This window comes from Elephas maximus, chromosome 12, assembly GCF_024166365.1.
Source record: "Elephas maximus indicus isolate mEleMax1 chromosome 12, mEleMax1 primary haplotype, whole genome shotgun sequence".
Taxonomy (NCBI): Eukaryota; Metazoa; Chordata; class Mammalia; order Proboscidea; family Elephantidae; genus Elephas; species Elephas maximus.
Window position 1 is genome coordinate 83,773,546 of NC_064830.1, and position 16,184 is coordinate 83,789,729.

At 47.0% G+C, this 16,184-nt stretch overlaps 1 protein-coding gene across 2 annotated transcripts; it reads left to right on the forward strand.

The window, feature by feature from the left end:
- The first annotated feature begins 28 nt into the window (after positions 1-28).
- On the forward strand, positions 29-15,417 carry UBFD1 (ubiquitin family domain containing 1). Of its 2 annotated transcripts, none has more exons than XM_049903069.1 (8): positions 29-47; positions 183-246; positions 432-761; positions 1,843-2,051; positions 4,554-4,619; positions 4,766-4,871; positions 8,809-8,891; positions 11,401-15,417. In XM_049903069.1, exons 2-8 carry the CDS (start codon positions 222-224, stop codon positions 11,509-11,511), a joined length of 930 nt encoding a protein of 309 aa, XP_049759026.1. In that variant the 5' UTR covers positions 29-47; positions 183-221; the 3' UTR covers positions 11,512-15,417. The 2 variants fall into 2 exon arrangements, with proteins under 2 accessions (XP_049759026.1, XP_049759028.1); XM_049903071.1 differs by lacking the exon at positions 29-47 and adding an exon at positions 6,145-6,215 and having other exon boundaries at positions 139-246; positions 11,401-11,489.
- Positions 15,418-16,184: the final 767 nt, after the last annotated feature.

Here is a 16,184-nt window from a genome sequence, read left to right on the forward strand (position 1 = left end):
CCTTTGAGCCGGCTATTACCCGGACCCGCCCCCTCGGCTCGCGAAAGGTAAAGCGTGGCAGGGGCTGGCCCGGGAAGCGGAGGAGGCGGGTCTCCATAGAAACCTCCACTTGTTTCCGGCCAGGCCGTGAGAGATTAGGGGCTGCTGCGGGGGCCAATCTCAACGGGTTTGCCTTTTCCCAGCGGCCTCTGCGGGAGCGGTGGGTGTTGTACACAATCATCATGGCGGCGGCCGGGGCCCCGGATGGTGAGTGTGGAGGGGGTGGCGGACGCCCGGGTTGGGCCGAGGTGGAGCTGGCGCCCCGGTGGGGGGATGCGGCCTGGCCCGGGAGCGAGTAACCTGGCCTGGTAGCGGTGGTCCGACGGGGGTCGGGCAGAGTCCGGTCCCAGGCCCAGCCCGCGGCGAGCGCCCACCCCCTAACCCCTTTGCAGGCATGGAGGAACCTGGCATGGACACGGAGGCCGAGACGGTGGCGGCCGAGGCGTCCGCGCGGCCTCTCAACTGCGTAGAGGCTAAAGCCGCGGCGGGGGCGGCGGCCGAGGACTCTTGCGCCGCGCGAGACAGCCTGCAGCCAGCCCCGGCCCAGCCCCCTGGGGACCCCGCGGCCCAGGCCTCGGTCAGCAACGGCGAAGACGCGGGCGGCGGCGCGGGCAGGGAGCTCGTAGACCTGAAGATCATTTGGAACAAGACCAAACACGACGTGAAGTTCCCCCTAGACAGCACAGGCTCTGAGCTAAAACAGAAGATTCACTCGATTACAGGTAATTCTCGTAGTACTGACTGCCGGCCTCCCTGGTGATTACGCTGTGCTAGGGAGCATGCTGGCTGCTTTTCTTGTATCAGCTCCCTTAAGCCTCACGACAGTCCTCCGAAGTAAGTACTATCGTGCCTAGCGTTCAGATGCGGGAAAACGAGGCCCGTGATGATTGACTGGTAAGTAGGTGACCTAGGGTTTAAGCCAAGGCCCTGAGTCTTAGTGCCAGATTGGTAACTGTGTTGCTTAAGCATCTTTCATAAAAATCACCTGAGGCACTTGTTAAATATACAGCACGTAGGCCCTCCCCTCTGGAGATTGATTCACTGAGTCTGGGATATGGCCAGGAATTTATTTTTAGCAAATAATCTTAGGTATTTTTCATAAGGAAAATGTAGGGAACGCTGCTTTTAGCCATCACGCTGGCTGTTTGACAGATGTTTATATTACTTAATTTTATCTTGTTCGTAGCACTTCGTCGCCAAAAGCGATTTCTTTTTTTGAGCTTTCTTGCCATGGCCTGTAAGCTCCATAGGACCAGGATCTTTGTGCTTCTTATTGATCTTTGTATCCTTGATGCCTGTGGGTTCAATGTGAGTGAGTGAATGGTAGCTAATGTTTATTGAGCAATGACTATGCTGTACTAAATGTGGTACATTAGTCCTGTTTCCTAATCTGTAAAATAAGCCTGTACATGAGGAGCCGCTGTCATTTTTATGGGAACTTCTGGGTGGCACCAACAATTAAGCACTTGGCTGCTAACCAAAAGATTGGCAGTTCGAGTCCACCCAGCAGTACCTTGGAAGAAAGGCCTAGCAATCTACTTCTGAAAATCAGCCATTGAAAACCCTATACAGCAAAGTTCTACTCTTACTCACACGGGCTCGTCGGGAGTTGGAGTCAACTCTCCAGCAACTGGTGGTTATTACCTTTGTTGTAAAATTTGGGAAACCAAGGTTCAGAAAGATTTGTGAATTGCCCAAGTATACACAGCCAATGGGTAGTAGAGCCAATATTTACTACCTGGTCTGTTGTCAAAGGGCTCTGGTTCTCTCCTTTCACTGTCTGCCCTCTACTTTTTTCCCAAGGTCTCCCGCCTGCCATGCAGAAAGTCATGTATAAGGGACTCGTCCCTGAGGATAAGACATTGAGAGAAATAAAAGTGACCAGCGGGGCCAAGATCATGGTGGTCGGCTCCACAATAAATGATGTTTTAGCAGTGAACACACCCAAAGATGCCACACAGCAGGACTCAAAGGCTGAAGAAAACAAGAAGGAGCCTCTCTGCAGGCAGAAGGTAAGTTCTTTGTGATTGCTGATCTGAGAAGCTTGAGGCTTTGTCCTCTTGAGCCTTGGCTGGCTACATTCTCCCTAGAATAAGCTCCTTTTCGGACAGGGCCCATGATGGAAATTTATGGCAGCAGTTGGGTGCGGCTGGCTGTTGAGTGGAGGTGACAACTACCTGAGATTTGCATCTTTGTCTCATCTGGCGGGTCAGTGTGTCTCACATCTACCTACTTTAGGATAAGGCCTTTGTAAAGGCAGGTTTCAGACCAGATACTGAAAGGAATCAGATGTTGGTTTCTAGCTCACATTCAGTGCCAGGGAAAATTGCTGTTCCTGGACTTAAGCCCCCATTTTGCCTAAGTGCTTAAGTTTGTTTTTGGTTTGTGGCTTTCCCCAAGTCAACAAGCCCAGTTCTGAGTAGGCAGGGAAATCACAGCTTTCAGAGGTTCCTCTAAAACTGACCCTTCCAGGAAACCACATGAAACTGACTAGGAAGATAAGTATACTGAAACGGAAACGTAATCTTTCACATTCCCTGTTGCTCCTTTTGGATGGAAGAAATCCTCCCTTTCTGTGTTTATCACAGCCAGTAAAACTCCGTTATCAGGAATGTTTGGTTATTTTATCGTAGCAGGGGCAGTTTGGAAGGATCATCACTGGTGATCCCATCACTCGACAAGCCCCACTCGTTGCTACACAGCCTCCTTAGCCACTGTTGGTAGCATTCGAGGGAAACAAACACTCACCGTTTGACCTGGATCCTAAGTGGAATAGGCCAACTTGAACCAATGTCAGTTTCAGTGACCATGGGTACCAGAGCGTATGGCCACCAGTGTAAGAAGAGGACAATCTTGACTAACAGGTCCATGATCCTTTTTATGTTTCCAAATCCAAAAAAAAAGGATCTGAAAACCGAATTCATAAATTTGGAAAAACTTGTCAGAACAGACATAAGGCTGGTTTTTAGCCTCATTTGTCAAAATTAATGTAAATATTCTTATTTCGATACAGAAGTAGTAATGTTTGATAATGTGGTGGTGCCCCAGACCCTATGGAAATATTATGTAATGTATTTAAAAATTATTTTTATAAAATCTCCAGAATTCTGAATTACAAAGCACTTGTCTATAAGGGATGCAGATAAGGGCTTGTAAACTTGTATTAACATCTAAAAGGTGCTTAATTGGAGACTTCACCCCAAATATGGGGTCAGTGTGTCTTGTAACCATTTGGGTTCAATTCCATTTTCCTGTCTTCCTCTGCCATATGTTTGAAGTAGTCAACTGTGAGCATGTCAGACGTGAGAAAATGTTCCCACTGGTCACACCCTTCAAGCATAACGCATCTTTTAAACGCAGGTTTTGAGTTGCTAATGGTAGCTTAACAGGCCCAGAAGTGTTCTCCACGGTGCAGGGAAAATTCTTCAGAAATACTTGTAAGCTGTAACTCAGTACTTCAGACCCTTCCTGCTTTGTTTCATTCATGCAGTTATGAGAAGGACCCAGTTCCCTGGCTTTTTAACAATTTGTTCAGGAATCTAGTGCTGATAGTCTGGTAGCCTCGAGCCCATTCCTACTGGGGGTTTTTGCCTTGCGGCAAAGGTTTCAGCTGGCTCATGGCCACTTGGTGCTTAAAGACAATTAAATTTTTACCCTCTGCCCACTCATTGCCCTATAGCTCTAGCTTCTCCGAGCAATGACCCCGCCTATAAAGGCAAAGATGGGGAGGAAACAAAACTCAGGCATTTGGGACAGGCAAAAGAGCTGTTTAAGGGAGTCTTGAGGAACATGCTGAGAACACTGAGTGTAACGGCAAGCTTTAAAGTAATCAACGTTTCTGTTCGGAAATTTGATTCACCAGCTTCTTGTTCAGCTGGGGTTGGGTGGCAGGCCAGGAAGACTCCTGCAATGAGATGCTGGACTAGATGTCTGTTGAAGAAACGCCCCTTCCAAGCAGTTGGGCTGATTACCAGCGTCACTGTAGTTTCCTTGGGACTTGAAGTTGACAGAAGTGACGGTCATTTTGAACCCGGCAGCAAAGCCCAGCCTTCGTGGCTCTCTTCAACTTCGTGTTGAATCCTTTCATCGCTGATTTTTTTTTTTGACGGGGGTAGTGGGGAGAAGGATAAGGGCGTAGAGTTTATTTGAGCTAGCAATTTGGAATTCTTTTTACCCTAGAACTGTCATATCTAATATGGTAGCCACATGCGGTTGTTAAAAATTAAATAAAGAATCCTGTTCCTCCGTATGCTAGCCAGATTTCAAGTGCTCAGTAGCCACAAGTGGCCAGTGATTACCATTTTGGATGGCACAGATACAGGGCGTTTTCATCATTGCAGGAAATTCTCTTGGACAGCACTGCTCAATAGTGTCAAAGGATCTATTGGTCTAGACATAAAAAGCTTTTGAACCAAAAACACCAAGGGTTTCTTCATCCTGTCTTCCAGCGACGTAGTACTATGACAAAAATGTAGTCAATTGGTTCATTTCATTTCTTCTGACTTATGTTATAGCAACACAGGAAAGTGTTGGATAAAGGAAAACCCGAAGATGTGATGCCATCAGTCAAGGGTGCCCAGGTAAGCCAAACTCCTGCATATGAACAAGTCCTACTTCCTGACTTCCTGAGATTCCTGGAATCATGTCCTTACATCCAGTTTCTCTTCTGTTTTCCATCTTTCTTTGCTTCTGGCTCCTCCCTCTTACCATGCTCTTATGCCTCCAGGAGCGCCTGCCAACGGTACCCTTATCCGGCATGTACAATAAGTCTGGAGGGAAAGTGAGACTCACCTTTAAGCTAGAACAAGACCAGCTGTGGATTGGCACTAAAGGTATGTTCCTTAGTGCTCTCCACCGCTTCCTGACCTGACCGCTCACCTCTGGCCCCCAGAGGCACTCACTCTCTGGTGCCATTCCGGTCATTGTTCTGAAACCTCTCTCTCTTTACTATGCTTTGCATGCCTCTGGCTTTTGATTTTGCTTATGGACACTTGCCTTTTGTTTGGACCCTTTGGCCTCATTCTTTTCAGTCTGCTCTCAGTGCCAGTCCATCAAACATTGGCTCTTCAGTTGCACAGAATCACAGGTCCCAAATGTATGGCCCAAGAGCCGTGTCTGGTCCACAGGCAAGGGTTTATGGGTTTACACACAATCTGAAAAAATTGGGAGATACCACCTAATCTGATTTTTTTTGGCTTCTCTTGAAAAATGTCAAAAGATCTGGCCCTTGTGGGCCTGCTTTACTCACATGGCAGTGGCCAGCCGGAACTGAGCGGTGGTTTCAGATGGGCCATGCTGCAGTCCCCACTGCTCCCACTCATCTTAACATGTCACCTATCTAGCCCCTGTAGGTCAGAGGTTGACCCTGTGCTAGGTGAAGTTGTCCTAACCGCTGCCGAGGAATCAGGCCCTCCCGCCCTCCCTGCCTGAGGGCCCTCTGCCTGCCCCGCTTCTGCCTGTGCACTGCATCTGATCAGGCTTGCTGGGAAGTGTCTCTTGATTGTCCTCCCTTCTCCTTCCCCCAGTGGTTACAAAGCCTTGCCAGTTACGCTGCAGAGTTGTCTATGTCCCTTTCTCTGCCATCATAGTATGCCCCCTTAAGGCTCCCAGTGTCTTTAAACTTGGTCTGTTGAAAGCGGATTAACCTATTTCCTCGCCTCATCTGTGTTCTTGTCTGTCCTGTCTATCTTCCGTGCTGTTTTTTGTCACTGGTTCCTGTGCCCAAAAACCTTAGGACAAGTTCAAATGCCTAAACCTAGTGTTCAGTGTTCTCAACAACGGGGCCCCAGTTGAAGTTTTGACCAAGCTTCCTGCCCTTCTTGCCCTGTTGTGCACTGCGTGTTTCACCTGCGTCTGTCCCCGAACTTTTCAGTACGCTTTGCACAGCTTCGTGTCTTCACTCCTGCTAGGCCCTTACCTGGAATGCCTTCTTCCTATTCCTTGTTGTTTATAAAATATTCCAAGGCCCTACTTAAATGTCCTCTCCTAATAAAGCCTTCCCTGGTACCCATCCGCCCAAATGAATTGCTACTGCTTCTGTTCATAGAGCACTCCGTTTAGACCCCAGAGCACTCATTACTCTCTGACTTGTCTGTCCCCCGTTAGATTCCAGGAGGGAACCGAACATGCCTAATTCACCTGTTTCTGGCCAGCACTGTAGGTATTCAGTATTCGAGGTAAATGCTAAAGAGAAGTATAGAGGGTCTCATCACAGGAGGTTAACTGCCTTCAGAGACAGGTCATTTAGTATGCAGCTACTTAGAATGGGACCATTGTTATGGAAAATGATCAGGGTAGGGGTGGTGGGGAGTGACAATTTATCCTCTAAAATATGAAGCTAAGTTTCTTATTTCCAACCCTATGCTGGTTCTCCAGTGAACAAAGAGGGAAATACAAAAACGTTTGATTTTTCTAACAATTTTACGATAACTCGCTCTGTTCTCCATTTCATCTTGGACTCTAACTGCATGGTCAAAGCAAGTTTTGCAACATATTTAAGGGCTTCCCCAGTTTTCCAGGGGCCTTTGAACCCTCTCCTGGTCAGATCATTCTGTCTGCAGAGCCCGTCACATCATCCCCTTGCCCTCTTCTCTTCAGTTGCTAGCTGCCCCATCTCTCTTTCTTAGAGCCTTACTTCTTAACCACTGTGCAGGTGATTGTGCCTAGTTCTCTTCTCCATCATTGCATTGACTTGCTGAAATCCTGCCTCTTGCTGGACTTCTCATTTCACTGGTGGGCATCCTAGTTGAAGGCAGTCATTAGACTGATCCAGAAGGACAGTGATGACCAGGGGGGTAGGTGTAGTGTTAAAGTAGGGACAAGTGTCAGGAGGAAGACCAAGTCTGTAAGTGGTCGTTGGCTCCTTAGAAAGATTTTCATGTTAGGAGGTTGCATAGGAAACAGGCCATAACTACAGAGACAAATGTAATAAGAATCTTCCTGTATCTATATTACAGGTTTTATTTTAACTTGTAGGAGCAACCACCTTTCTGCTTTGGCATAAAGGCAAGAAGAGCTTTAGAAAAATTTGGTTGTGTTGGGGCTTCAGAGTTATTGAAAGCTTCCTACTCATTCGCTCCTTAAAGATGGGGGCCATGAACTGTTCATGTCTTCAGAGGCTGACCAAGGCTTAAAAACTTGACATTTGTGTTCCCACCCAAGACCACTGTATCGCAGTTGCTCAGGAGCCCGTGGGGGCAGGCGCTCCCTTCTCAAATGCCCAGGACGCCTATCACCTGAGTGTCATAAGCACTCTTAGAGGAGGACAGTTTGTTCAGGGAGCTGGCTACTAGCCACTGGCTTCATCTTTCTGCTGGCAAGAAGCTGCTATGGAATGACCAACCCAGCAGTCACTTGGCTTCCTGATGGGGTGCTTTACTGGGTGAGTGCCCTTCAAGGGGAACCACTCACAGCTTAAGTGCTCTGGCATAGCTTGTGTACTAACAGCCTCGGGCACAAGCAGAGCAAGAAGCACAAACTCCAGGCAGGTCACAAACGGGGAAGCTGCCAGTGGAGGGCATTTGCCCTGTTTGTAGGGGGCAGTCGAGTCTCTAATGTAGCTGATGGCTGTCATTCAGGAATGTGGGCCCTGAATGGTTAAATCTTCAGAGTTTTCAAGAGAAGCCAGAAATCAGATTTTTGTGGGAAATCTCTGGACATCTCAAGAAGACAGGCGTTTTGGAAAGTTTCAGTCTTAAAAGACGACTCCAGGTCAGGTGTTGAGTAGAGCCATTGAAGTCCAAACCTAAGCGAACATCTTCAGGTCCCATTTCCTTCCACCTCCATTTTTAAGAGAGCCATAGACTAGAAGTAAAATGGTTCAAGTCACCAGCTAGACTAGAACCCAGGTCTCTAAATTCCTAGTCAGTTGTGTCAACCTATTTTCAATTTCTACCTTTTTCAGATTTTTCTTTCTGAAAAAGCCATAGTGAGGTTTTTCCAAATTGATGTAATTGTTTGCCGAGAATGGCCCTCTGCACCCGAGGTCTCTGCTACTTCCAGGCGGTCACATTATGTTGGGCAGGGCAGGCAGGGCTTCTGCGGCCCCTGCCATCACTCCTGCCCTGCTGCGCTGGCTCACCTCCGCACGCCCATCTCACTCCAGGCCTCCTTTGCTGCCTCCTCTTTCTTACCTGCCATTCTTAAAGTTGCTGCCAAATGCCTTTGACCCCACGTGATAAGTGGTGCCTCAATTGCTTATCAGAAGAGGTTACAAATGTTTTAAGGGAACTTTTAAAGTTTCTTGTGTGTATGTGACGGGAGTGGGGGGCCAAGGGGTTGTTGGGGGGATATGGGGAGGCGGTGAGCTGGATCTGGGGATAGAAACTAGTCTTAAACCCCCAAGCACTCCCCCTTCCTATGTGCGCCACCAGGGGACAATGCCGGCTCTTTGTCCTTGGTCTTGACTACCCCTTGCCCAGATGCCAAAGACCTTAGCCGATGCTTGGTTTGGGGAATAACGGTACAAAGGAATTTCTTGGGTATTTATTAATCATCAGACTTTAAAAAATGATACCAGGAGAGAGGTATCTTTGTTGTCGGAGAGTCTTAATATAGACCATTAGCAAACCCTGTTACCCACTGGCTCCTCAGAAGTTCCCAACTCCCACGCAGGGTTCTAGTTGCATCAATGAGAAGACGCTGTCCCATTGTCGCTAGAGGGCAGGGCAGCAGGGACTTGTAGATCCCACAGCTCCCAGCCCTGACGAGGGACTGCTGAGTCAGAACAGGAGGGCATTTGAATAATCACTGTAATCCCTCTCAACTTAGAGCGGACTGAGAAATTGCCCATGGGCTCCATTAAAAATGTGGTCAGTGAACCTATCGAAGGACACGAAGACTACCACATGATGGTAAGTATGCTGGCTGGGCCGAGCCCCTCGCTAGACCCCTGCTTCTGCTTATTCAGCAGGGAGTGGATTTCTAACTGAGCTTTTTAATTGAGAAAAATCAGTCTTCATCAGGCACACTTGTTTCAAGACTCCCATGTTTTCTTCATCTCCTTAGAACTCGATTCATGCCCCTATTCTGAGTTCTATTGGTTTTGCAACCCCTGCCCTTCCATAATTTAAAGGGGAAAGGCTTTTCTCTTGACTTTCTCTTATTTGTAATATTTTGTTTTTAGACCAGGAAAATAAATGTAAAAGGAGGAATGGCTTCTGGATTTTTATTTGAAATTTTGTCTTACATCTAAAAACGAAACCTTCCCCAGCCTTGGTGTTTGTGAGGATGCCAGGCAACGTCTCTTCTGTAATGGTCCTCCTCTTCCAGGCCTCAGCTGGGAAGTATCGAGCACCCTGTGGGGAGGATGGTCTGGGGGACGTGTTGTGCAGAGGAGTCTGCTTTGAAGAGAGCAGGCTGCTCTTCAGCCATCTTTCCTGGGACAGGATGATGGGAGGCATTCCCCACATCTGCAGAGCGAAGGATCCCATGAGCTGATGAAACGAACAGCATAGGCAGACCCTTTCTCTTTTCCCAGGACTGTTTGGAGGGGCCACTTTAAAAATGCATTTTAGCTACCTAAATGCCCCTCGCTGCTGTGACAGGGACCTGACCTGAGGCGGCAGATTTTTCAGCGTGCAGCCAACGGGGATGTGTAGCTACGTAGGCCACATCGCAAGGGAGGGAACCACCCATGGTTTGTGGTTGGCTTCACCAAGTCCACAGCAGAGGGGTGTTTTGGGAGATCCCAGGAAAAGGGAATCTAGCATTATAGCAGTTCTCTCTTCAGGCAGGTGGCCAGTCCACTCGCTACAGAATAAATCAGTCACCCGAAGGGGCCCAAATTTTGTTTGGCCAACAAGCCAGCACTGTTCCCTGCCTTGCTCTGTTGACATCTGTCTGCTTGGCGGTGCCAGAGGAGGCTGAAGCAGGGCCATGGCCAGGATTGCTGTCCCTGGGCTGCAGGGCCCCTGGGGTGTTCTGCTTTTTAAATGGTGACACCTTCACTGGGGCTTCCTCACGCCCTTTGGCGGCTCTATCACCCCTAGGCTCTGTAGTCACTAAAACAAGGCTTGCAGGCTGCCATGCCTGTGGAAATTTTGCACGCCCAGTTATTTATTTTTGTTTTAAAAATTGGATATTTTCAAATGGGCCCCTTGCTCCCTTTTGAAACATCTGTGTTACCAATGTAGCTCTGAGGGGTTAATAACTCCAGTTTTCAAGCAGCCAGGTACTAGGGATTTAAAACAAGCTGAGCGAACCATTTTGAATGTATTTTAAGGAATGGTGTGGATGGGCGATGACTTATGTTTAGCTTAGGTGCTGCTTTCTGTCCGGGAGCATTTCTGATAGAGGGTGGTCTGAAGAGCCCCCTTCTCTCTTCCGAACACCACTAAGAAGCACCTTTACCTTTGTCCTAACAAGAGTCTTTATTTCCCTCTTTCTGCAGATGTCACTTCATTAGCTAGATTGAGACTGTATAATAGTTCACATTACAGAAGTGTGGCTGTGCTATTTCATTTTTAGACAAATGTTTAAAAATACAGAAAGGAAAGCAAACAGGATAGCAAACTCAGATATCCATCACCAAGAAATGACATTTGTAACTATTTTGTAACTTGCTTTAAGTCTTTTTTTTTTTTTAATAAAAGAAAATTTACCAACAATGGCTTCCCCATGGTCTCCCCCTTTCCTTGTCACCATTATCATGATTTTAGTGTATCCTTCCCATCTATTTATGCTTTTATTTCCACACATACCCATGAACAGCCGAGTACTGTTTTGTGTTTTCTCAGTTGACGTAAACGGTATCTTGGTATGTATCGTTCTGCAACTTGGTTTTTTTTTTTGATTGGACATTATGATCTGTTCATGTTATCTGTAGCTCCAGTTCATACTTTGTAAAAGTAATCCCGTATTCATACGAAGAGGCCACATCACTTTTAATTACGCATTCCCTTACTAATGGATTTATAGGTTATCTGCAGATTTTCGTTATTCCCTTCAATGCTGTTTTGTTTCCTTATGCATGGGTGGTAGTTTTTCTAGGCCAGCGGTTCTCAAACTGTGGTTTCTGGCCTAGTACCTGGGAACTTGCTAGAAATGCAGATTTTTGGGCCCCAGACCCACCGAAGCAAAAACTCAAGGGCGGAGCCCAGCAACCTGTGTTTTAACAAACTCCCCAGATGAATCTGTTGCCACCTCGAGCTTGAGGACCACCGCTTTCAGGTTGGCTGCGCTTAACTCCCCACTTTTTGCTTTTTTTTTTTTGACTTGTTAGGAGAATGCCCCCCATGTGCACAGTTTGTTCTGTTTTCCTCCCTTTTTTAATGAATTCACTCCCCAGTTTGTTCTGTTTGTTCTGCCTCCTTAGTCTCTTGACCTCTGAAGTACCGCTTGGTTTTCCTTTTTCCCTTCCAGGCGTTTCAGTTGGGCCCCACGGAAGCCTCTTACTACTGGGTGTACTGGGTTCCAACTCAATATGTGGATGCAATCAAAGACACTGTGCTGGGGAAATGGCAGTATTTTTGAAAGCACTTTCACCTCTGGCCCAGGAGACTGACCCAAAGTGAAGGACATTGCTGGGAGAGGCCTGCAGCATCCCTGGATTTCAGAGTTCTGGAACTTTGTTCAAAAAACAATCTATATCCAATCTAAGGTGATGTGGCGACTGAAGCCAGAGGTGATGTACTTTCACCATTAGCTTAATTTTAACTTAAAAATCACCGGTTCCCTTTTCTTGCAGTCAGCTTCATACCATTTTTAAAGTCAATATGGTGGAAATCAATAAATCTGAATTCCGAACGTATTGTGTGGAATACTCTTAAGTGCGTTTGAGAGTAAATCTGCCAATTTTGTTGAGAAGGGAATGATCCAAAGCTTTCTGGGTTTTTTAAAAAGTGATTTCAATGGAAATATTTTCATAAATCTTTGGTTGCTGACATTTGGACTGCGTTGTGATAACTTGGGTTTTTGGGTTTTTTTCCCTTATAAAATTGTATGCAAAATGGGGGGGAGGGGGGGTTAGTAAGCCATATTTTTCTGCCCATTGATTCAGATTTAATTCCTTCCCTTTCTTATTTTCTCAATTCTTAGATTTGAGTTTTGTTTCAAGAACCCAAAGATGTCAGTCCTCTTTTTGTACCTCATCCATGGTTCTTTTCCTGGGCTCCCTCCCACCGTGCTGCTGCTTGTGAACGAGCGGTGGGCGTGGAAGGGCTCTTTGGTCTTGGTCAGGGAGCTCTCACCCTTGCTGTGGTGTTTGTCGGGCAGCAGAGTATCTCAAGGCGACTCCTGTTTAAACGTCTTGCCCTTTGGCTCTGATCTCTGGGGAGCTGGACCGCTGGCTCAATGGCAGTCTGTAGCTCTTCCTAACTTGGCTTTGAGGCCAGGCCTGGCCTGGGTGTGCCTCAGCCATGCTGCTGAATAGCCAAGGCTCCCAGGCAGACAGAGGTAGAAGCTAGTTCATACAGCCATTTAGCCACAGATCCAGATACCTTCTTTATTTGGAAGTTTTCAAGAAATCGTGAAGCAGTCCAACGGTTACTTCAATTATGCTTTTCCATTTGGTTCTTCTGCTCATGCATTCAGTTGAAATGTCCTTTATCCCAGGTTCAGAGATGCTACCTTTCTCACTAAGACGACATCTGACCTAGCAGGTTGGCTGATGAATTTAAACAATGAAAACGGGATAAATTGCTGTCATGATTCGATCGCCCTCCTCTGGTTTTAGCTCTTATGTTCTTGGTACACGTGAACTTCTCTTGTCTCCTGGTGGCTTGATTGACTCTGAAATGAGGGGAAGTCTCTTGGTGAATGATATCCTTTGTGCTGTTTGCTGTTTCTCTGCTGCCGTCTTTGCGATTCTCCTCTCACTGGTTGCAGGCTCTCATAGTAAGGTTTGGCGAGAGATTCTCCAGTCTTCACATTTTGGATTCTAGGCTGTTAGCCCTCACTCTGTGAAATGTATTCGCATGTGTTCCCTTAAGATGACTATTCCTTGTGAGCCAGTTCATGGTAATATTCCACACCCCTCCCTTCTAAGCTGTAGTTCAGGAATCCAGCCCACATAGACAGACTCTAGCTTTTCATGGTGTAGCCGGTGCCAAGTTCTGCATCTGGGCAGGAAAATCTGCTCTTGCTCTTTCTGGAGACATACGTACGTACACAAAGTGCAGCATCCAGAAATCTGCCTGTTTTGACCCCTCTTGAAAAAGGAGCGGTTAACGGTGGCTTTTCTGTCCTTGTTGGCCTGCAACTCCCAGAGAAGAGACTGCATCTTTGCTGCTCCTCAAAGCCTCCCTCTGCCGTTGACAGGGCTGCAGAGGAAATGATCACGTAGCAAGTAGAGCATCATCTCAGTTCACACACTGCCCTTTTGGTCTGCCAACGTTCCTGTCCTAGTGGCTTGTTCTGACAGTGCTGCACACCCATTGCTGAGCTCTCAAGGCAGGTGTCTCCTTCCTCCAGCTTGCCTCAAAATGCTGCTGTCAGAGGCCTCCTCCTGCCAGTTCTCATCATTTACCGTGTTGGAGTGGCTCTGTGTGCCGTCTGACTTCCCTTCCACCCAGTGAGAGTGTGCGTTCCACTGTCTCCCTTCTCCCCGGGAGCCAAACCGCTTCTCACTCAGGCTGGTGTCATTTCAAGACAGGACCAAAGCCTGCGTGAGCCTTTTTATGTTAAGTAAACTGGTGCTTTTTTTTTTTACTTTAAGATACTGTATAGAAACAGTAATGTACATGACACCTATTGGTATGGAGCTGTTTGAGCGTTGCTTTACAGAGCTCACTAAATCTCCTACAACCGTCTTGAGCTCTGGCTCCTGACCCTGTTTGCATAGAAGACCTTACTAGAAGCTCTTGGAAGAGCGGGCCTCCTGGAAGAGCAGAGGTAGACGGCACCAGAAGCCACTGGGGGAAGTGTTTGGCTTAGATCCGTGTCTGGGTCACAGCAGTGTTCACTACTTTGTCACGCCATCCGTGACAGTTCTCTTTGCGTTTTTCTTACAGTCCAGAATGTACTGACTAAATCTGTGTAAGCAAATGGAAACACTCTTCCCCTTCAGTAGCATAACAGTGTTTATTTTTTTCTCAGGATCATTTCTGTGTGGTTCCTTCACCGTCATTCTGTTCAGTCTGTCAGAGGGTACTGGTTTTTTCCTTGGGGTAGTGGTCTCCCTTTGCTGTGGCAGAGGGCATGCAGGTGGATAAAGGAAGAAAGAACTGCTTCTAATGGAGGAACTGTAATGTGCATTTACTTGAAGCTAGAGATTGAGGGAGGGTGTGCTCACCACTAAGGGGCCAAAGGGGTTGCCATCTCATCCATGTTGGACACCTCACTGGGCCTCCTAATGGGCTTCTTTCTTCTAGGATTTGTGCTGGTGAACCTCCTGCATGTCTTTGCTCACAGACATCATGCCTTTTTTTTTTCCCTCCCTGGGGTGACTTGGCAGAATAATGACAACATCATTCCTGCTAAGGCCTGGTCCCTCTCAGCTCTGCCTCAGTCCAGTCAGAGAACTTAGAAAAGACAGACTCTCAAGTTGCTGGAACCCTTCGGTATTAAGTACTTCAGCTGATGACGGGCCCTTTTGCAAGTAGCGTTAGCTCTTTTTCAATGAAGTTTAACTGAACTAAGGATGCACTTTCTTACGATCTTGTGGACATAGTAGGGGTGCAAGTGAGGCCTTCTGTAGGCTCCTTAGTTGCTGCTTTATTTCATGAGGGCCAAAGAGATTAACTTTGCCATGTTGCCATGTCTCTGAGAAGTTGCCATATTTCATCCAGAAGAGGTCTTTTTTCCTCTTCTTCTTACTTTAACCATGTGCCTGGAGGAGCCGTCCGGGCCCTTGCACTTGGCCCACCCTTGCTTTGCCAGAGGCAGAGAAGGGAAAGGGGTAGATTACGTGTGCCAAGGGTGTGCAAGGGTAGGCTTTCCTTCCACCCCATCTTCTGAGGGAGACCTCTTTCTCTTGCTCCTTGCCTCTGTTCATGCCTTTTGTCTTGGAAAAGGATGGTCCCTTGTCTTAAGGCTTTGTGATAAAAGTTCTCTCCAGCTAGGACTGGCACCTAATCGGGCCTGGTGACTTTTCTGAAGTTACAGGTGGTCAGGAGCCCTCTAACGTGCAGAACATCTGGTAGATTTACCTGCGAGGTTGGGTGTTTCTACTGCTTTCTAAATTTCTAAGAACCCCTTTCTTTTCCTTAAAGAGCTCTGCAGAATTATTTGACAATATACGTAAGTACCGTGTCTTCTTGTGGTGTATGCTCTGTTCTGGCTTTTGTTTTTAAATCACATGCCTGTTTGGGAGGAGATGAACGTATTTAGTCTATTAGATTTGCGCTGCTGGGTATTTTTTTTTTTTTAAGTGTAACCTTGACTAGCTGTATTATTGTTTATCCTGTAAGATTAGTCTATCAATTAAAGTTTGATAATTAATTGCGTCTCTTTTTCTTTCCAATTCTACACGCACTTAATCCATACTGGGGATTGACCAACATTTGGAACTGGGCCCAAAGCCATCCTTTTGCTTGCTGTGGTTCACTAGATTACTGTCTTATTTATTTGGCCTTAAGTATATCCAAATTTGAGGAGCCCTGGTGGCACAGTGGTGAAGCGTTCAGCTGCCAACTGAAAGGTAGGCGGTCTGCCTCTGTAAAGATTACAGCCTTAGAAACCCTATGGAGCAGTTCTGCCCTGTCCTATAGGGTCGCTATGAGTTGGAATTGTCTTGACAGCAGTGGATTTGGTTTTTGGTTTTATATCCAATTTCATTCTCCACTGAAAACGGTGGATAAAGGGGTTGGATTTTTTTTTTTTTACTTTGTATTATTCAGAGTGCCCAACTTGACCTTCAGCCACCCTCTGCTAGGGCAGCCCTCTTGGCCCGCTCAGCCTCCCCAGCATTAGAGGGGAAGCTGCCGCCCCTCCTCCTGACTAGGCACCTCATGTAAACCCAGCCATTTAGCCTTAAGAGGACATTAATAAAACATCGAGAACAGAGCTACAACTCTAGCCACAGGCTATCAAGACCCAGGAGGAGGGAGAGAAAAATCTTTTTATCAGTAATGGGACAAAAACTGAGTCCTTGGTGTGAAGTGTGATAGTGTCAGAACTGGTTTTGACCCAGCCGCTCTCCCATTGGACCTTCTCTTCTCTTTCCCCTACTTTGTAAATGTTCCTGAAGGTTCTGTTCTCACTTCCTG

What these genes read in the sequence shown, in the direction of transcription:
- UBFD1 (XM_049903069.1), top strand. Translation starts at nt 222, where the DNA reads ATGGCGGCGGCCGGGGCCCCGGATG. An exon ending in CATCAGTCAAGGGTGCCCAG is followed by an intron (nt 4,620 to 4,765) that starts GTAAGCCAAACT and finishes TTATGCCTCCAG; the next exon opens with GAGCGCCTGCCAACGGTACC. An exon ending in ACGAAGACTACCACATGATG is followed by an intron (nt 8,892 to 11,400) that starts GTAAGTATGCTG and finishes TTTCCCTTCCAG; the next exon opens with GCGTTTCAGTTGGGCCCCAC.